The 21560-nt window shown below is 38.7% G+C and overlaps 1 protein-coding gene across 8 annotated transcripts in view; it reads left to right on the top strand.

The window, feature by feature from the left end:
* The window catches only part of ANO5 (anoctamin 5), a 92067-nt gene that overhangs the window by 4041 nt on the left and 66466 nt on the right, over positions 1-21560 (top strand). For 2 of the 8 annotated variants that reach the window (XM_037899945.2, XM_037899946.2), the window contains exon 2: positions 18719-18763. The exons of 2 other annotated variants lie outside the window; for them this stretch is intronic. In XM_037899945.2, coding sequence (XP_037755873.1) covers positions 18719-18763 — 45 coding nt within the window. Of the gene's footprint in view, positions 1-13919; positions 14290-18718; positions 18764-21560 lie in introns of those variants that run through there. 4 more of the 8 variants (XM_037899947.2, XM_037899948.2, XM_043548666.1 and 1 more) reach the window with 3 other exon arrangements.

The following is a 21560-nucleotide window of genomic DNA, read 5'->3' as shown; positions in this document are numbered from 1 at the left end:
TTTCTTGCCTCAGTCCTGTGGTTTTACCACAAGAGGGCAGGGTAATGGTCCCCTATCTTCATGGGTGTGACATGAAGTTTTTTACTGAAGAATTTTATTTCTTACTATTCTCGTAAATTTAAAGGCATGTCAGACATCACTTGGGAAATCTGAAACTAATAATAAAAGGCAGGAGACTGTGGGCATTGGCTGGGAATATTTTTTGAGTAGCAGCTGGCTCTCTCCTTTCTTTTTTACATGAAAAATTAATGATAAAGGTAGCATTGTTGTGGAGTATAGCCCAAGGCTCTGGACCATCAGAAAGCTGGTATACACTTCAGTGCCATGTTGCAGAATGTATTGCTTTCCTGCAGTAGTTCTTCATATTTTGAAGAAGAATTGCATAAACCACATATACAGTTTGAACTCAGAATAATTAATACAACACAAAGAATTTGACAGTAATAACCTAAATTCCAGGACACTTATTTATATTGCTTGTTATCTTATTTGTCTTTTCATATCTGAGAAAGTAAAGTAACAAAATGACAGCAGAAGATAATGTTTTCCCTGAGTGCACTTGTAATGAGTTACTGTAGTCTAATAACTCATCATTCTGGGCCATATTCTGATCTCATTTAATCCAGGGCAAACTCCACTTATTTCAGTTTAATTACTTGGATTTACACTGGAAAATGAAATTAGAATATTCTGTGTTCAGTCCTCCAATAAACTTCAGTAATTTAAGTGATGTATAGAAGAACTGAACAGGATATCCTATTCTAGGAGGATTTGAACTAGAATGGGAAGATTTATTAACCTGAACAATGTTTGAAAAATTACCCTTATGTGCTGAAAAACAAGCCTGTAAGTTTAGAAACAGTTCAGAAAATATGTTTGTAAGAGACAACATAAAAAAAACTCCTTAAAAATCAGAAAACATGTAAATTGTGGATGGGATTTAGTTAATAGAAAAGCTGAGTTGTAACTGCGTGTGTCAAAAGTAGATGAACAACTTAAACAGATTTTGGCTAACCAAAAGGACAACAGAAAAATTCAGCGTAGTTCGTAGTAGGAAAGTTTACAATTTGGAACTGGACCCAGCTAACTTCAATATTACTAGTTTATATAAATGCAAATACATATGGTAAGTGTTTTAGTACATTTAATGAGAAAATGAATGTTGCCCTATTTCAACACAGCATTTAAGTATTGTGGAAGTCTGCTCCCACTTGGCACAGCACCTAAGCACATGCTTAACTTTAAGCGTGGGGTTAAATCAATCTATTCAGCACATCACTAAAGCATGACTTCAGTGGGATTTAAATACATGCTTACAGTTAAGCAAATGCTTTCATGCTGTGCTGAATCATGGTCTAAATGCAGTTTGGATAATGTCAGGTAAAGTTATTAATTCTTTAGCATGTATGAATTATAAACTTGCTTATGGTGAGTTACAAATGGAGCACTTTCCATATAAAAACATTGTTTCAGGACGAGGAAAGTTGCATGAGGTGAAACTTTAATTTTTTGGCCACAACTGGATTGTGTATTAACTTTAAAGTTATCAGAAAAATTAAAACAGTTTAAAAATAAGTTTGTATGGTATTCAGTCCTGGATTTGGAGGTCTCTGTTCACATGAAGTCTATTTTCCTATTTTCCTGTTAATATTTTATTTTAATTGGGAAAGTGTCACTCCCTTGCCTTTTATTAAGTCTGAATGTACTAGCTCTTTAGCACTCTTAGGACTTGTCTACACTTAAAATGCTTTGGTATCATGGAGAGCAGGCCAGAAGTTAGTCTAGATATCCAGCCTGACAGTGCATAACAGAGTAATTGGACCAAATTCTTTTCTGTTGGACATTGGTATAGTTCCACTAAAGTCAATAGAGTTGTGCTAATTTACTCCAATTTGGCCCCATTATTTTAATACATTTTAGCACCCAATCCAATGCTCATTGAAGTAATGGAAAGACGCCCACTCACTTCAGTAGCTATTGGATCACACCTCTCAGTTAATTCTGGTTTAACCTTTGATTTCCATGGAGACATATTGTAATTTCCCATCAATATCCAACAGTCTGGAGTCAGTATCAGAAACTTATCCTGTCTGCTCTCCCCCCCCACCCCATACTGTTCCCAGTTTTGGGAAGCTCAAGCAGTCAGAACCAAGAGTCAGGTCTGACAATCATAAGATTGGTTTAAAACTCATGAGATTTTAACAAAAAATAATGCCTTTTGGGTTCTTTTAATTTGTCTTTGGCTTAGAGCCTTTAGGGCACACACGAGCCATATTTTCTGCTTTTCTATTCAACCATGAGGTTAGAAATTTACATATTTTTTTAAAAATGAAAGTTGAGATTCTCACATAATCCCAGGATTCCAGCAGTTGGGGAGTGAAGAGAAACTCTACATCCCACAGGACTTCTGATAATGAGAATGGTCAACACTGAGTTCCACTCAAATTAGATGTGTTCATTTGGAAGGCAGCTATTTCATTAGATTTTATTTTAGGGTTGCATCCACTTTGCTTGAGTTCAGATTGGATTCTTTAGAGCCCATCCGATCTAAATGAAAACCTATTAATTTAATTGCCAGCATTTTCCAACAGTGAAATGGTTCCCTTACAAAAACAAAGGGAATTAGTAAACTGAAAATTGCCTTTTTACCAGTCTGTGGAGTATAGTTATTGCTGCACATCTTACACATTTAGATTAGTCAATTCAGTGATTAAAGCCCAATCCTGCAATGGGCTATACATGTGTCAGTTCAGGGACCATCCTTGTGGAACATACTGCAGGAGTGGGGCCTAAACCATATGCTCTCTTGCTTTATGTGGTGTAGTGAGGAACAGCTTGTGCTAACTCAGGGGTAAAATTGATTGCACACTAAGCTTAGACACCCACATTTGAAAAGTTTGGCCTTAATTACCAAAACCCCAGTTCAGCAAAGCAGTTAAGCACCTGCTTAAACTTTAGGCCTATGTTTTAGTCCAACCTTCTTCATCAGAGCTCTTAAAAGCACACTTAATGTTAACTTTAAGCAGGTGTGCTTTGTTAGCCTTATGTTATGTGCATGTGATGTGTTAGGTGACATGTTTGTACATACATTTTCACTTGACTTCCATGAACATCCATTTGAGCAAAATTTTGTTTGGATGAATATTGTCTGAAAGCAAATTATGGACCCCTAGACAACATTTGTTTAATCAAGAAAAAAAATTGTAACAAAAAGGAATTTTCTTGAAGGGATGCAGAAGTATACTTTGCAAACATTAAGTCATCCAATGAGGGAACAGAAACAACACTGTGTGAGTTAGGTTGAATAGTGATTTCTGAATATTGAATAATTGTATATTTGCTATGAAGAATCAGCAAAACAACATTAATTGCACAATTTCTAATAATGAAGAAATCTGTATAAAATATGATCTGCTTGTGGACAGTTCATTCATTCAAAGCAGGGAGTTCAGAAGTGCAGCAGTTAAAATTAATGAGACCAAGCAGCAGCAGCAGAAACACATTGGAGCTGTCTGTTTTGGTGTGCAAGTGATTCAAATCTGGATGGTTATCTTTGCAACCATAAAGGCTAGAAACTTTTTAAAAAAAATAAATGAAAGCTCAGATGCTGCAGAGGTCAATAGCATTAGTCCCCTTGCTAGTCCAGGAAAGCTTCTTACTTGCCCTGAGATGTGGATTTTTCAAACCCTCTAGTAATTAGTTATGGACCAGTGAGCAGAGGAGAAAAAAATAAAAAAATAAAATTCACATTTGACTTTTCCATCAGCCACCAGCCTTTCCTGTGAGATTTCTACCATTTAAATAACACTTTAAGGTTAGAGTGACTGATACAGATATCTAAGTAAAGCTGAAGGGTGGAATGCTGTCAGCTTGTACAAAATAAAGTCATATTGATGGTGTTGTATTGTTGACACTCCTGTTGGGGGGAATCTGAATACACATCAAGCTGGAGAAAATATATTAGAGAGCATTTTCAGAAGGAGAGTGTTTTTGCATGTGTGTGGTGGGACATGAGGGTATGGGCGTGTGTGATGAGAATTTCCAGAGGTTTGAAAGGTTTGCTGTTACATACTTTGAAGGCTCCCCAGCCAATCTGGGTCTAATCTTTCACATTAAACCCTTAGAGGTCTGTAATACAACACTGAAGTAAAGCAGTTAGTTCAGTAGCTAATGAACACTCAAGTGGCAGTTTCCTCCAGAGAAAAGGGTGGGGAATCTTTTCTGCAGCTTACTCTTACCAAATATAGACTGAGCTATGCAGCTGACTCATATACATACAGTACATCCGATGTGCCCGTCGCTCCACAGTGCTGAAAAGTGACTCGTGTGTTGTTTAAAAAAACGAAGCCATTGTAAACATTTAGGGCTGGAGTTTTACCTTGGAAGTAAGTCTGTGTAGCTCCATTGACTTCCATAGAACTAGACCAAATTACACCATTTGAAAATCTGTTTTGAGATTTGTAGTGCAAGATGGTATCATATGCAGTTGTCTTTTGCAGTCTAGCTAAAGACTTAGAGAACTATAATAGAAATAAAGTAGTTAAATCAAAATGCACTTTGAGTTTAGAAGCCAAAATTGTTAAGCAATTTGTTTACCAATACATGTAAATCATAGTATGCCACATCCATATTGTATCACTTATGATTCTATTCTATAAATCCTGTTAATCTAAAGAAAAATGCATCGTGTCCCCAGCACTTTTCAATTCTTACCTGGCTTAGCAAACAGCAGCATGCTCCAGGGCAGAATACCAGTACAGTACACATCTGCATTAGCAACATAATCTTCATACTAAAGTACTTCATTATGTAATGTAAGCCATCAGTTTTGGCATTTGTGGCTATCACATCCACACAGTTTGCACACACAGTTCACTGGTTAATTCACACTCTTCCCCAAATGCAGTGCTGTTGATTGCCCCAGCACAAAGCCGTTCCACCACTTGTGGCCCCTTGACTCCTCAGTTTAGAAGTGACACATTGGCCAGGGTTTTTTGAATAGCAGTGAATTTCACCCACAAAGAGTTGCAGAGGAGTGTTGAATTTCCTTCTGTGGCTTCTGCTATTTAGCTCCCCTCACACAGCAGAATCATGGCATTTTCATTTCAATTTGAGCCATCCACAGCTGCAGAGGTGCCAAGAATATATCATGTAGCTAAAGGGGAAAAAAATCCTTTCTGACTTACTAGGGTGCAGCTGCCTCTACATTCCTCTGAGCAAATCTTTTTATACTACTAAAAAATTTAAATACTTTAGAAATAAAGTCTGAAAAGCACTGTAAATGCAGACTAGTTGGCTTTAGTCAACACTCCTTAACTACAGGATGTTGAACTGGAGCATAAGAGGTTTGTTGCTGTTGCCCCGGAGATAAGATTAAGCACTGAGAGAAGCTTTTCTAAATGAGCGTATTTCATCCATCATGACAGGTTTCAGAGTAACAGCCGTGTTAGTCTGTATTCGCAAAAAGAAAAGGAGTACTTGTGGCACCTTAGAGACTAACCAATTTATTTGAGCATAAGCTTAGCTTAGCTTAGTTTATGCTCAAATAAATTGGTTAGTCTCTAAGGTGCCACAAGTACTCCTTTTCTTTCATCCATCAGACATTCTTGGCTGTTCTTACTGTGTAAAGTTTGCACTTGCAATATTGAACAGCTGCTACATAAAATGGAAGGCCAGTGTCACGTGTCTAGATGAGGCAGCTTGCAATGTACTCTTATTCAGTTGATTGGATATTATCCTAAGGAATGATAACTACCAAAAATGTTTTTAAAAATTATACTAAAATGTCAAATATTTAGTTAACAACCCAAGATACTTTAATAAAAGATATTCACAAAAGTAATGAGCCTTCTAAGGAGTTGCAAGTGGTTCTGATCATTGTTAAATAAAGGTATGTAACAGTAACATTATCTCTGACACACAACAGCTTTCTCTACAGATTTATGTTGTTTGAGATAAATAGCAATTCAATGAACATTGGTACTAACTGTTTTATTATCAAGAGACTGAATTAAAGGAGTGATGTGATTGCCGGGTAGGCTTCATTGCATCGCACACTAATGCCCTAGATAAAGCTAATTAGATATTCTCAGTTGTACCTGTGTATACATGTAGGGGAGGAAGAAAAAAAATCATCTTGTATTGTTTGGATATTTGTTGCAATTATAACAAGATCTCACCTTTGGAATGTCAAATTTGTTTTTCACTGTAAGGGGCAGTAATATGCAAAAATGTCAACAATGTGAGTCAGGGATAATATCTAAGATGGATGGAAACTTAGTTTTTAAAATACTGGTTAAGGACTTATTACTAGGTGTACTATACTCCCAGTGATATGCAACCATTTGTGATAGATTTGTAAAAGTCTACAGCTGGTTAAACATTGGTCATAGAAAAAAACTATTTTGTTTGCCAGTTCTACACCAGGAAAATTACCCATTGCTGATAGTGAATGTTAGCATGGATGCAGACAAACTGCTGACGAACACAATTTAACAGTAGCTGTAGACCAGAACAAACCACGTTCTGTAGTATTTCAGAAAGTTATGGGGACGGATTTTAACCATAGTTTTCTGAACCAGAGGTGAACAAGGTAAGTCCTGATCTACAGTTGCAGTTAAACTGTGTTCAGCACCAGTTCAGCCACACACACTGTCGACTTTATATCAGCAATGGGTAATGTTTTAGTGTCAATCAGGACTTGAATGCTATTAGATGAATTCAACATACTACAGTAGCACTCTTAATTTTTGGCGCTTTACAGTATCAGCAGTCATTAATATCCTAAAATCTTTAAAATAGACATTTAAAATACTAGTTTTAGTGTATTTAATTGAAAGGGTGTCTTATTGACATACACATGCATTTGAACAAAGTTAAATATTAAACTTAATGTTATCATATAGCTTATATTAAGGCAATGGAGTACAGACAGTTTTGACCCTAATACACTGTAGTTGTCAATACTTGCTTCCAAACAGCTTTGAAGCTTGTCCAAATTAACTCTCTCATATCACCAAGGTTTAATAAATGATAGACTGACCTTAACCTTAACCTTAAGGTTAACCTTAACCTTAAGTCTACTTACCACTAGACACCCCTCTCATCGCTAGGTATGGCAGCTCCTCACTGGGCTAGCACTTCCTAGCTGAAGTCACTCCAGTGCTGTGGCACTTCCTATATCTGGAAACTCATTCAGCAGCTCAGCTGCTCTGGCTAGGTCATAGTCTTTAGTCTACCCTTCCTAGGTCAGCTGTCCAAACTGAAAATCCAAAACTGTTTTTAACAGAAACAAAAATCCTTCTGCTTCTCAGCGCTTCTATATCGTGAAGCCAATTTTTCCCAACCTACTGCTAAAAATTTCCCAAATCTGGCGAAATATTCCCAGACTCTGGGAATTTTTTGGCACTAGTGCTTCTATGTCCTGGGAAATTTCCCCAAATCTGGGAATTTGGGAGTAAGATTTCACCTTGGGAAATTGCAGGGCAAATTGGGAAACTGTAGGGCACGTGCTGTTAAAAAAAATCCCAGATTTGGAGAAATTTCCACGGATATAGAAGCACTGCTGCCTCTCTGGGACTGTTCGTCAGAGAGCCCTCCATTCAACCTACAGCCTCCTTGCTGGGCTCAGCAACCATTGTAACAGGTTTGTACACCCCATTCTCAGGGCTGGTAGGGGAATCTAGTCCAATTCTCTACTGTAGGTTCCAGCCTAAGGTCCTGTACTGCACTGCTAGGGTCAGCTTCTTGACTCATGTTGAGGTTTTCCCTAGGCCACTTCCTACCTCACCTCTTTACTTTCTCTCTGAGGTGCCCAGTCCCTTCCCTGTTTGTTGAGAGTCTCTCCTAAGCTTCCCTGGAAAGCTTTCTTTTCCTGCTATAAGAAAAGGGGTACTTGTGGCACCTTAGAGACTAACAAATTTGAGCAAAAGCTTTCGTGAGCTACAGCTCACTTCAACGGATGCTCAAATAAATTTTTTAAATCCAGTGATTGTCAGAATCCACAGAACAGGCTTAATGTGAGCAGTCACAGTTTGAACTTCCTTGCATAGCTCCGGCACTGAACGACCTGGAGGGGTGAGAAAGTACTCCAGTTACCGTATCCCCGTCTCAGTTGTGGGTCTCTGCCGAAACTGCTAGCAAAGGGTTCAGGTTAGTGCCAGTTGTGGTGTTGCTGCTTGTAATGTGGGTATTTAGATATCATGGTTAGAGATGCTGCAAAATACCTAAGATGGATGGGGCTGGCATCTATATAAGTTTTGGGAGGTAACCCTGCAGGTGTGTGTGTTTCTCAAGAGCGGGTAGCAGAAACACCTCCTCTCACTCCCAAGATGAAGTGCCCTGGGTGGTTCCTGAGCCTGCCCATTTAGGAACAAATTCTGCTCTCTTTTACATTGGTGTAATCCAGTCTAACTTCAGTGACTTCAGTGGAGTTATTCTGGATTTACATTGGGATGACTGTGATGTTTTGGGGATCGCCCAAACTGGTCAGGAGCTCTGTCACCACCTACTCTGTAGCTTCAGGGTGTCTTTGTGCCATGTGGCTATGGTTCAGATCCCTGCCACAAGTAGCCAGCCCATAAGCATAAGGTTTCACCCTGGCTTTCATCAGCCTAGTTACTCTTTGCAGGGTGACACCAACAGCCCTTCCAGTCCTGTGTGTTTCCAGATCCATCCTCACCAAGTTCTTAATTACCAAACACTTGGACCGTTCCCCGGTGGTTCGTCACGCCGAAGGTAAGAAACCAATCCACCAGTTATCTGTTCACTTGGGCATACACAGTACACACAGTTTTCACACCAGAGACCTGCTTGTGGTCTAAATAAACAAACATTTATTTAATAGAAAAAAACACACTCAAAGATGAAATAATAAGAAAACAAGCATACACAAGTTACACAGAAAATAAACATAATGACTTTACGCTTCCATATTAGATAAAATCCTTTTTCTAATATAAGTTACCTATTGATTTTAAAAAGTTTCCCAGCAAACCCCCCTAGCTATAGGGGGGATCCAGTATTCAACAGACAGTTTCACTCCCAGAGGCTGTCCCTTGGTTTCTAGATAATTTTCAGTTCAAACTTGTTAGAGAGCTTATTCTTTCTCCCGCTTCCTTTCCTGGTCCTTCTCGCATGAACAGAGAGCAACAATACCCGAAGTCCAAAGGTGCAAACAATTCGATGTTTATTGGGGTGAACTTCCAGCAAGCTTAAATACAAGTTCCTTTTTCCTTATTTTCAAATCCCAACTTACTTCCTGTTTGCCCCTAATTTATATTGTAATATTCTTAGCTATACCTTAACCAATCATTCTACTGAAATTTAACTAACCAGTCCTAACATATTGTAACATGATTAGCTAACCAATTATATCCCACCACCTTAATTAGTTTACACCCAGCAAAATTAATTATACAGCAAACAGAAACAATCACAGAACCAGACAGAGACCATGCCAATAAACAATAGCAAAGTGGGAACTATAATGACAAAACAATACAGAAGTGAGGATTTCACATCCTAGTATTGATAAGTGAGTTCTTGCCAGACAGGATGCTATCAAACTAAGTTTCCTTTTACATCTTCTAGGCACTTCCCTTTTTCTGGAGGTGATAGGCACTATCAGGACAGGATTGTATTCCTAACAGCCCAATAGCACCTGATTTCCATGTGACTAGTTTGGAATGTGAGGATGTGACCGTTCACTTCCCAGCTTATGGCTGCCTCTGTTGCTTAGCCAAAGGCCTTAGCCTAAGCACAGGGCCTCAGACTGTCACAGTAAGAGAAGGACCTTACACTGGCAGACAGTGATTTTGATTCTTTCTTTTATACCTCTAACTAGCCAAGTGATAAGAATACACCTAAATTCTTAGAATATAGGCCTTTACAGACAGGCCTGAATATCTATGTCCTAACAAAACTCCTTCCATTTTAAAATAGTTTGCAGTATTTTTCCTCTTCAGTCACTGTAAATATTCAAAGGGGAAAACTCCCTCCATGCTTAGTTTTCAAAGACTGCGGTTTTCTTTTCAGTTTCAAGCTCTTCCCATGTGCTTTGATGCTTTCTTGTTGCTTTTTCTTGAGCTGTACAATAGCTAGGTGCTTTGAGTCAGTTTCATCTGGTAAAGAACACAAGAGCTACCATACTGGGGTCAGACAATGGTCCATTTTGTCTGGTATCTGTCTCTGACAGTGGCTTGTACCAGAACTTCAGGGAGAGTGCACAAAACAAGGTAATTATGGAGTGATCCAACTCTGCCTTCTGCTCCTGGCTTCTGGCAGTTCACCCTGAGCACAGGATTGCATTGCTGGCCATCTTGGCTAATAGCCATCAATGGACCTATCCTCCATGAACTTATCTAGTTCTTTTTTGAGCCCAGTTATATTTTGGTCATTACAACATCCCTGGGCAATGAGTTCAACAGGTTTGTTTGTGTTGTGTGAAAAATCACTTCCTTTTGTTTGTATTAATTTCATCAGGTGACTCCTGGTTTTTTATTGTGTGAAAGGGTAAATAACACTTCTCTATTCACTTTTTCCACACAATTCATGATTTTATAGACCTCTATCATATTCCCCCTTAGTCCTCTCTTTTCTAAACTGAACAGCTCTAATCTTTTTAGTCTCTCCTGGTATGGAAGCTGTTCCTTACCCTTGGAAGGTAGCCTCTCCTTGCCTGATTGCTTCATTGCCCTATTGCAGTGTTTCCCAAACTTGGGACGCTGCTTGTTCAGGGAAAGCCCCTGGTGGGCCCGGCTGGTTTGTTTACCTGCCGCATCTGCAGGTTCGGCTGATTGCGGCTCCCACTGGCCGCGGTTCACTGTGCCCAGCCAATGGGGGCTGCAGGAAGCAGCGGCCGGTACGTCCCTCGGCCCGCGCCACTTCCTGCAGCCCCCGTTGGCTGGTCACAGTGAAGCGCGGTGAGTGGGAGCCGCGATCGGCCGAACCTGCGGATGTGGCAGGTAATCAAACTGGCTCGGCCCGCCAGGGGCTTTCCACCTTCTGTTCTCGCCTTGGGGTGTCTGGATCCTGATTGTCACTGAGAGCAAAATTTGGGCCATTGAGTTCATTTTCATACTGAGTTATATTAGGGCTAGATTCTGGTTGTAGATTCTGTTCCTGGTTTCATCCTATCCCTTCTCCTGTGGGGATCCATGTACCACTGTCAGTGCTATACTAGTGGAGTGCTTGTACTTCCCACTGATTGTTGCTGGCCCCTAGTAAGTAAGCAAGGAGGAACGGTCTGCTGGTGCCCTTTTACCCAGTTGTAATCTGGACCTTATTGTGCAACCCTTGGAATGTTTGTTTTTACATTTGTAATGCAACAGTAACATTCAGATCTATAGATGAAGAATAAATGTAGGGTAAGGAACTAATTATAGTATTTTCTAAGCCAGAGCAGCGGTCACATATTATCTTGCTAGTGTAAATGCTGATCATTTCAGGCTTCAGTTTGAAAACAGACATTTTAAAGGAACGTACGGGTTACTCATGAACATAACCGTGTAATATCAAAACTTCATTAATTTACCAGAACTGGTATTTTAAGAACTGATTATTCTGCATGGAGTTCTTGATTATGGTCAGAACCTTTTTCTATACCCTCTTGGGTATCCGTGACTGATTAAAAGCTTCCAAGCACGTTCTGTTAAGAAGCAAGAATCTCTTTAGGTGTGGTGCAGTTTTATAACGGAATCTCAGGAGATGACGTGGCCTTCTCAGCAAGGTTATAGGGGTAACTGTGAAACTTCAGCATTATCAAATACTTGGCAAGAGAGCAGAACACCATCAAGCCATGAAAACTGTAGGTGGGGCACATATATGCAGGCAGCACATCTAAATATATCATAGTCAGGCTTTTAATTTTTCTACAGTCTGTCCTCAAACTATAGAGTGCCCTGTGGTTTGCTATTCAAAGAGGTTTTCTTAACTATGAGTTAGGATATTGGAGAGCCTGGAGTTGGCAAATTTGTAGTGTTCTGTAAATGTATCATGCTGACAAGTAAAAACTGTAATAGACACGTGTATAGTAAATATCCATTTTCAAGGCCATTGTCAAGTTGGATGTCTGTGCTCACTTCACTTCATTTTAAAGACTAATGCTTATATCAGATTCTGTAAGCGCTGAGGACCATGGTCCATTGCCCAAATCATCTTATTGATTGATGGGAAACATTTCTTTCTGTGATGATCTGGGATCTAGTGCCAGTACCCAAAAAGTTATCCCATCTCTGTTATAGTATCTTGGGCAAAAAACGTGAGCTTTCCAATTTGGGAGTTCACAAAACCAAATAGAAATCGGAAGGTTTTAAAGAGACTGTTTTTAAAAAAATCCCAAACAAAATAACAAAAACAATTTTCTGGTGTTCTGTTTTTGTTATGGCTGCTTTGATTATAAGCATAGAAGGTAAAATCCTGGCCCACTGAAGTCAGTGACAAAACTCCCAATGACTTCCATAGGTCCTGTATTTTACTTATATTTCTGTAGACGTCAGGTAAAAGAAATGGAACAGATCACCAAACTTGAGCCTGAGAACCAAAAAGTGAGGAAAATAACAAATATAATGTGAAACTGACCAGTTGAATTCCAATGTCGAAATGGAATGAAATTCAAAAAACTTGTCTAGTGAACAGTAAATCTAGGGCCTGGTTTTGCCTTTACTGCTTCTGATCATCTTATTACATCTACAAATTGTACACACACCTAGTCTGTGTAAACCATTTTATTATTATTGTTATCCCATTCACTCTGCTTATTCATTACACCCAGCTGTTACAGTCTTCAAGACTGTCAGCTTTTTGGGGCAGTGACTGTTACTTACTCTGTCTGTACAGTAGCTAGTGCATAGGGTCCCCCACCAGGTTGAGACCACTATATACCAATTTAATACAAATAATAAATAATAATAAAATTAACCACTGTGTTACTTCAATTTTACACCAATATAACTCCAGTGATTTCAGTGGACTTTGGAGTATGCAGTATATCATGGCTGCATGCTCATGCAGAACCTCTTCTCTTGAATATAAAGACTGGGGTGGTCCTTGGCACATCTCTATGTGTGCAAGTTAAGCAGGTATCCAGAGCATTTTCATCTTCTTGTGCAGCCACATAGTAATAGAAACATCTGGCCCTGAGGGCAGAGAAGATGTAAACAGTACACTACAGTGAAAACAAGTGCATAGTACTTGTTACAGCTGAAATGCACAATTATATCTGTTTTCAGGAATTCCAGAGTTTGGTATTTTGCCACTCCACCCTTGGGAGGCTTCTTCAGCATCTTGTTTCCCCTTTATTTAAAATACCCCCTAAATGTCTAGCAGTTTAAAAATACTATAGGTTCTCCCTATGTCCAATACCACAATTAAGAATATTCCTTTTTGGAACTGTCATTGATCAATGTAGATGTGTATCATTTTGCACTATGATCAGCTGATGATACCTGTGACATATAATATGTACGGAATGATATTTTATTATAGCTCACATTGGAAAGAACTCCCAGCACTGCTAGCTGTTCAAATACGGGTTGATGTTGAAAAGAATTGCCAACACCACCACATTAAAATACCATTTAAGTAATGTGCCACTAGACCCTTGTTTGTGGGTTTTTGCAAAAAACAGACCTTTTCCAAAGCTGATGCCTTTTATACCAAAGGGAAGTTTTATAATCCTTTGAAAGAGAGACACAAGGGGTCAAATCCAAGGTCTGTGCTAAAATTCCCATTTATTGCAATGGGAATTTTTTCTGAATAAAGATTGACTAAAAACTGAGTAAGGATTTTAAGATTTGACCTGTGCTGTGTAGGAGATCAAAGACATTGCACAATGATAGACTTTTTCTTTCTGACATATTGTTCTGGATTGCATCAATTTAACATGTTGGAGCTGCCCTTGGCATTCTTTCTAAAATGACAAATGAGATTTTGTTAGCACTGGGAATAATGCCTCTGTCTCGCTCCGGTATGTTGATGCCTTGTTACACTATCATTCTTGTAAGTTTTGTTTCTTCTATGTGAGTAACACTTTGTTCTTTGGAACAATTCAGGAGGTTTGTTTGTCGCGAAGCTTAAAAATAAAGCACTTTTTGTAAATGAAAGTGTCAGTGCAGCAGATAACACTGGCTACACCCTTTAAAAGGGAGACACAGCTCCTACTCTAGCATGTTCACCCTCAAGGCCTCTTCCTGAGTCATCTGGGATGCCTCCTGCTGCCGCTGCTAATGGAGTTACTCTGGATTTACACTGATGTGAGAGCAGAATTTACCCCTGCATTCACTGTAGAGAGTGAGTATATTTAAGGTTAATTTGGGCTTGGTTTTTAGAGATGGGACACGCAGTACAGTACTAATATTGCATTACAAAATAGCGGTACCAATGTAAATGTCTATAGCAGCATCTTATTCCTAGCTGCTCAGGAAAACAGGTATCTCTAGCTAAGAGAGGTTTTGCATCAACTATGTTATCATGAATTCACATGAGGAACATAAGAGGTGATTTCCGTTCCTTCCTTACGCTTTGTTTATATTTCTGCTGATTTAGAAACATAACATTTTCTTGTAGCTTATTTACGTACAATATTAATGTATTATATGGTAGCAATTCAGTTATTTTGATACAAGGGCCCTTTATATGAGGCTATATTATTTTTAACTGCTGTGTTAACTGGACATCTCTGCAGTCCCTGGAAAGAGGGAGAGAGAAAACCTGATTAGCAATAAATTATTATTTATTAATTATAGATTATTTATAAGTGTCAGTTCAGATGTGCTAGCTTCTTAATCATATCTTTAAGGGAGGCTGTGCTACTGGCTCTGTCTGTGTTTTGTGTATGTATTCGTTTGAAAATTGGGCCAGCTTTTCAAGAATATAATGATTGCTTATACAGGGGATTGCAGTAGCTTTTAGGGCTGAACAGTATGATTTATAAAAAATTTACTTAAGGAGAGTAGATCCAGTACCTCAGTTTCTGTGTGTGTATGTGAAATTGAGTTGGGGGCACATGCTTAAGTTAAAGGGCTAAATTCATCCATAACTCTATTGATTTCAGTGAAGCTGTACCAAGGTAAGCTTGGCTCTATGTGCAGCAAGACAAACATAATAAATCATGTTGACATCACTAAGAACTCAAACAATGTTTTTTAAATCTACTAAGAAATAGATTGTGTATTAAGGCACAGCTCTGAATGTGTGTAAATCACCAGTTAGGAGTAATCCAAGGAGGCATTGTGTCTCAGAGACATGCTTCAGAGGCACAGTTCACTCTTTGCTTCTCCCTTGCAGAGATTCAGATAGTAATTTATTGCTTATGCAAGCAGCAAGTTGCAACACTCCCCACATTAACTTAAGTGTGCTGGTCAGCATGCTGAATGGAGTCAGAGATCCACCTCTCCCAGCCCACCTGCTCTAGAGGTCCGGGGTGACCTACCTGCTATGCACCTGGACCCAAAGTCCAGGGAGCCTATGAAAGGGGGCCCAGGGTGTTCTTTTGCAGGCAAATACTCAAAGTCACAGTCTATCCCTATAGTATTTTTAAAGATATTTATAATAAAAGGATGCTACATTTGATTGACCCTCTTGAAAGGAAGGTCCATATTGGGGCTCTGACTGGTTGTCAGTGTTCTTTTGATTTGTGGCCATTTCATTATATCTTTGTATTAGCCAGTAATGTTTTTTGTTCTCTCTCTCACTACTCAGAATTGTGGAGTAAACATTTATTGAATGATCTCTGTGCATCTGGGTTTCCTATAAACATTTATGTTTTTCTGGTGACCTTAAACCTGAGCAGTGTTTGTTGGGCATGCCTCTCTTTTTGAGTGACAATACTGAATCAGACGCCTGGGTCAAAGATAGAAATGAGTCAAACCATGACTCACTCGTAAGTTTGGCACAGATTCCACTGTGTTCCTTAGTGCACAGAAGACAAACTATTGATAAATAATTCATTGACTCAGTAAGTTATCATGATGTGAATTTTAATTTACTTTTTGTGTCAGAACAGGCCATGATACTAGAACAATGAGTAGGATTTGGTAAGGCTGTTACCGTAGAGACCTTCTAGGATAACATTCTGTCTCACTAGTTGAGCATGATGATGGCTAGGGAGTGTTGTACAAAGCAATTATTTCATCCTAGGTACATTATGTTTCCCTTTCCTCTGAAACATCAAGTACTGATTGTGACATTGCACTCCATGTGTTTTATGGAAATATGCTTAAGAGTGTGAATATATTGTAACTGGAATATGCTTTATACAAAAGGTCTCTTGTAAGGTATCATTACAAAGCTTATAATCTACTGAGTGTGTTCATCCTATTTGTATGTATGCATGATTTTTGTATCTGAAGCTAGAAATATGAAGTATAACACTGAAGTCCTATTGTAATTATACAAACTGTGGGCCATTAATGGTGGTTTGGAAACTTGATGGCTCCCATTGACTAGGACAATTGGTTGTAAATGGCTTTGTTTACTTGTAAGCCTTCCTTCCAGCCAGTGAGTAATGAAGTCTCACAGGACATGTGAACATGTCACATGATCCTGGAATCCATCTTAAACCTGGTGCTTTTCCATTTAGAAGGAAGGGTGGGAACCCAGAGAGAGACAAAGAATTCCCGTATTGTGCCAAAGATATAAAAGGTGGTGGAACAGAACAAAGGAGGCTGCTGGTCATGAGAAATCCCCAAGTTACCACCTGAGCTGGAACTAACAAGGACTGTACCAGGGGAAAGGATTAGGCCCAGACTAGGAAGGAGTCTAGTTTGTGAAAGAAGCTTATTGGAACATCTCTGAGGGTGAGATTTTATCTGTAATCAGTTTCTTAATGTATTAGGCTGAGACTTGCGTGTTTTGTTTTATTTTGCTTGGTAACTTACTTTGTTCTGTTTGTTATTACTTGAAACCACTTAAATCCTACTTTTTATACTTAATAAAATCACTTTTGCTTATTAGTAAACCCAGAGTAAGTGATTAATATCTGGGGGACCAAACAGCTGTGCATATCTCTCTATCAGTGTTATAGAGGGCAGACAGTTTATGAGTTTACCCTGTATAAGCTTTATCCAGAGTAAAATGGATTTATTTGGGGCTTGGATCCCATTGGGAACTGGGTGTCTGGGTGCTGGAGATAGGTGACATGCTGAGCAGTTTTTGTTAAAGTCTTTGGGGGCATGGACCAGACCTGGGTCTGTGTTGCAGGAGGCTTGTGTGTCTGGCTCAACAAGACAGGGTTGTAGAGTCCCAAGCTGGCAGTGAAAATGGGCTCAGAGTTAATCTCAGCATGTCAGGTGTCAGTCTCAAGGGGGTCTCTGTGACCGAACCTGTCACACTGATTATGACCAGAGACAAGATATTGCAGTAGATCGTCCAGTGAATAGCATCTGGGGTGACAGATATTGTGTGCACGTACTTCTGTGTTTTTCCCCAAACCCAAAACTTTCACAAAGCAATATGGCAGCTAGACTAACGTTTTATCCAGCAGTTTTTTGCTAATTCGAAGGGACAGTTAACTAACTGTTAAAGTTAACAGGTATAAAAGGCAGACTACCTTGACGGTAGTCCCAAGGCTTACCTATATTATTATTTCCATATGTTATTTCTGCTAGAGGTTGATGAGGTCTGAGCACAGGACTGGGAATCAGGAGCTCTTGCATCTTAATCCTGGTTTTGAGTATCTCTTTCTTAGTAGGCGTAGGGCAGTCATTTACCTCTCTACACAGTTTACTCATCTGTAAATTGAAATGGAAAGTACCTGTAATTCTGTGGGTGTGCATACATACAGATAATGAAATACGCCCTGGGATTTGGTTGGCAATACATTTCTACTATTACCTTCTGCAAGCAATGGCTGCTTGTACAACCAAAGTGACAGCTTTGGCCATGGGAGGGCGGGAGGAGGTATAGTGATTAAGGGGTAAAATTTTCAAGTGTCTACATCCAGTTTTCATAAGTCTCGTTGACTTACAATGGGATGTAGGGTCCTAAATCGCTCAGGTGCTTTTGAAAAATTGCAGTGGGAAGTCATTTCTTTCAGAAACCCCATGTTGCTGACTATGGAACAGCAATAACATTTACTAATATTTAAATGTGGAAAAGTGTCCTTATCTTTCTAGAGTGTACTTCGATAGATGTAGTTTATCCTGTGATTATTTCCTAACTGCTTGAGCCATTGCAGAGGCTGACAGCCATTTATTTGCTTGAATTCTGCATTGTAAGGTGAATCAGTCTATTTATTTTCCAATAGATGTGTTCATTGCATACTCCTTTGAATCTGCAGTCATTTTAGATCTCTGTTTATCTTTATTAGACAATCGAATGTTGAACAGCAAAACAGGGCCTCTGCTGTTGTTGTACTCTGTATGTGTGGGAAAATGCATTCTTTTTTGTCATCTTTGGCAAGCGGAAGTAATGTTTACTGTAGATGTGACTGTCCTTTTCTTGCCGTTGTGGCTGTCATGCTATTTTAGGTTGCTGAATAAGATACTTGTGTAAGAGGGTGAAGGACAAAAATGTGCACTAGAGATTTTTCTTTTAGGAGGTAGTCTTATAAAAACCATGCTGTTTGCTCAGCTGTTAACCCTTTATCTCTAATGGCTTGTTCTGGTTATGGCAGCTTTGTCTGCTGCAACAGGAGAGGTCTGTACTAACTGTATCATGATATAAAATGGATGTGACTTTCAGGCTTTTGATTCTTATTGTAATGTTTTTTCCCTTAAAGATAATATCGCAGTTCTCACCAAGTTCAAGCCATCAAGGTCAGCAGGTATTGTACTAACCAGCAATATGCCTTGTTCTCTTTTGTGTGTGTCATCTTTCAGTTTCTCTCTTTGTTGACATTTGGAATTTAGATCAGTTGTGTCATAGATATTTCATAAAACCAGATCATAGCTCAGTGAGATTGATGGAACCATGTTAAATTTATAACATGTACCTCATACATTCTAATGTAAATTCTTGATTGGAAATAGAGATTGTCCTTATTAATACTATTAAGGAAAGACACTTTTGTTTAAATACAAATGCTGCCAAAAACAGATAGAGCTCTTTTCACTCCCAGCATATGTAATCAGCTACATTAAACTCTGAGTCAAGTTTCCCTTGAATTTAGCGTTAAACTCTCCAACTCTACATTCGTGATAATACAACATGATTAAAAATTGTAAGGCTTTCATCCCAGACTGTCATTGTCTAAAGTTCCAGCTTTCTCTTTAGGTATTTTGTGACATGAACAGCTTTGTTTTTCAAATAAATGGGACAAGTATAAGAATACTAATTACTTGTTATCAACAACTATCAAGCAGTCAAATGTTCTTTTTTGTGACATGCCTCTCATGTTAAATGCAGGTCTGTTTTCTGTTGTGTGTTAAGTATTTGTGCTGGGCTGAAGATGTACTGAATTAAAAGGTCAGCGCTGAAGCCTTTTTCCTTGTCTGTACTTCTGAAAATCTAGTGTTATTGTTTTGAAACAAATATTCACCATGGGGATTATGAATCTCTATTTTGAGAAGAGCACAGTTTTGTCTGGTCCTCAAAGTGGTACCTAAGGGATAGTGGGATATGAAAGGAAGAAAATAATCCTATTACTCCTGAGCTGAATTTTCAAGGATGCCTTAACACTGGCCTGTAAATTTGCATCAAAAAACGTACATGTGCAGCTCTCCAAATATGGGTACACAAACAAAATTTGTATGTGCAAATTGTGCAAATATCTAACTACAAATTTAACTATGCTGGCATAACTGCATCGTATAGACAGAGCTTGCACCAACACTGTGGGAACACCACCTCCCTGAATGACAGTGACTCGGTCAGTGGAAGCATTCTTCCATTGATATAGCTGCATCTACACTGGGCGTAGGTTGGCATATGGATTTTTCACACCCTTGCCTGACATAGCTATATTGAGCTAAATGTTAAGTGTAGACCAAGTCTCAGATAATGTTTTATGGGGAAGCTTCTGGATGTGATAGTAAATTAATGTGTCCGTTGTTTAGTATCTCCTCACCTTAGATGGTGAAAATATAAAGAATGTATTTTAGAAACAAGCTTAAATGGACACATATTACTTTAAGAGCATTAAGTTTGCTGTTAAAGATAAAGTAAATAATTTATTTTTACTCTGAATTGCTTATCATAACTTTTGGAGAAAACCAGATGAGTGCCAGATGAGATTTTGGCATCAGATATGGATACATTTGCAGGCACTAGAAGTGTAATAGATTTGTTACTTAGTTTATACTAGTGAGGAAAAAAATATACAAATAAACCAACACTGAGATTTGGAACAATTTGTGGAAAGGAAAAAGGCTGATAATGCAGCACTTGATGTGAATTGTCATTCCGTCTTGTCGAGCAACTCAGTGAAATATATGTTTGTCTGTGGTGTTTCTTCAAGCGCTTCTGGTAAACTGCATAGGCTTGATTTTAGATGTGCTAAGCCCCCACAGCTAAATTCAAATGAATGGGAGCTACAAGAGCTCAGCACCTCTGAAAATCAGACCCTGTACACATCTATGTTCTTGGCAATGGAGGGAAATGATGATGATCTTCCCTCTCTATAAATGCCCCAATGTGTGGATCAAATAATTCTCTTATTTCTCTTGTTTCTTTTAAAGGCATATTTTTCCATGGACAGCCAAAAACAAACTGTCTTGTTAACCTTGTGCATGAATGCCTTTTTGTAAAAGTGAAATGCTGAATTGACACTTCAACCCTATAGTGAATACTTGTTTAGCTATATGACTATACAGTTTCATAGTAGCAGAATGTGGAACACACACAATTTTCCTATATTTAATTTTTTTTCTTAATACAAGGAAATTCTATAAAATGTATTTTATTATTTTTTTTAGAATGAAACCTGAATATAATAAAAAAGTTGACGTTTAAACTTTTAAACATTAATAAAAGAAAAAAACTCAAACAGGGACAGAATCCACAGCCTCCTCATTAGAGTTAGGGCCAATATAAACCCTAGCTCCATGGTGATATTTATTAACTCTGCCCTTGCAGAGCATCTAGCAAGGAGAGGCAGTCAGTCATTCTGGTATTACAATTCAAGCACAGGTGTGGGTGCAATAGATGACAGTGATATCAACACCAAGCAGTAGTATTGTGGGCTGAGTATACATGTGGTAGGTAATGCTAGCGATCAGTGCTGCTGTCAAAGTAACACCATGAAGTCCCTTTTACTTTTTCTTTAAACGACAAAGAGTTTGGTAATCTGAGCTGTAGTTACCTGTCCTGAATCTGCCGCCATATCTCCATTACACAGGCATCTGTGATTCACAAAGACCTCTTGTGAAGTTTCAGAGCTGTACTCCACTGATTCCCCAACAATGACAGGCCAATTTCAATTTCTAGCCAATATCCTCATGGAAAATTGAATTTTCAGAACTCGGGCAGCAGGGTTCCCAATATGTGACCTTTATAGATATGATCCTATCAGACGTTCCATGCAAGAATGGATTTTATCTTCTGAGATTTCTGACATTCATTTATCAGAGTTAAATTTATTTCTGTGACTGCAAGGTTACAATGAGGTAGTGGAACTTGAGCAC

Source organism: Chelonia mydas, chromosome 6 (genome assembly GCF_015237465.2).
Source record: "Chelonia mydas isolate rCheMyd1 chromosome 6, rCheMyd1.pri.v2, whole genome shotgun sequence".
NCBI classification, from domain to species: Eukaryota; Metazoa; Chordata; order Testudines; family Cheloniidae; genus Chelonia; species Chelonia mydas.
Note: the sequence above shows the minus strand (reverse complement) of the source record. Positions and strands in the feature narration are given on the sequence as shown.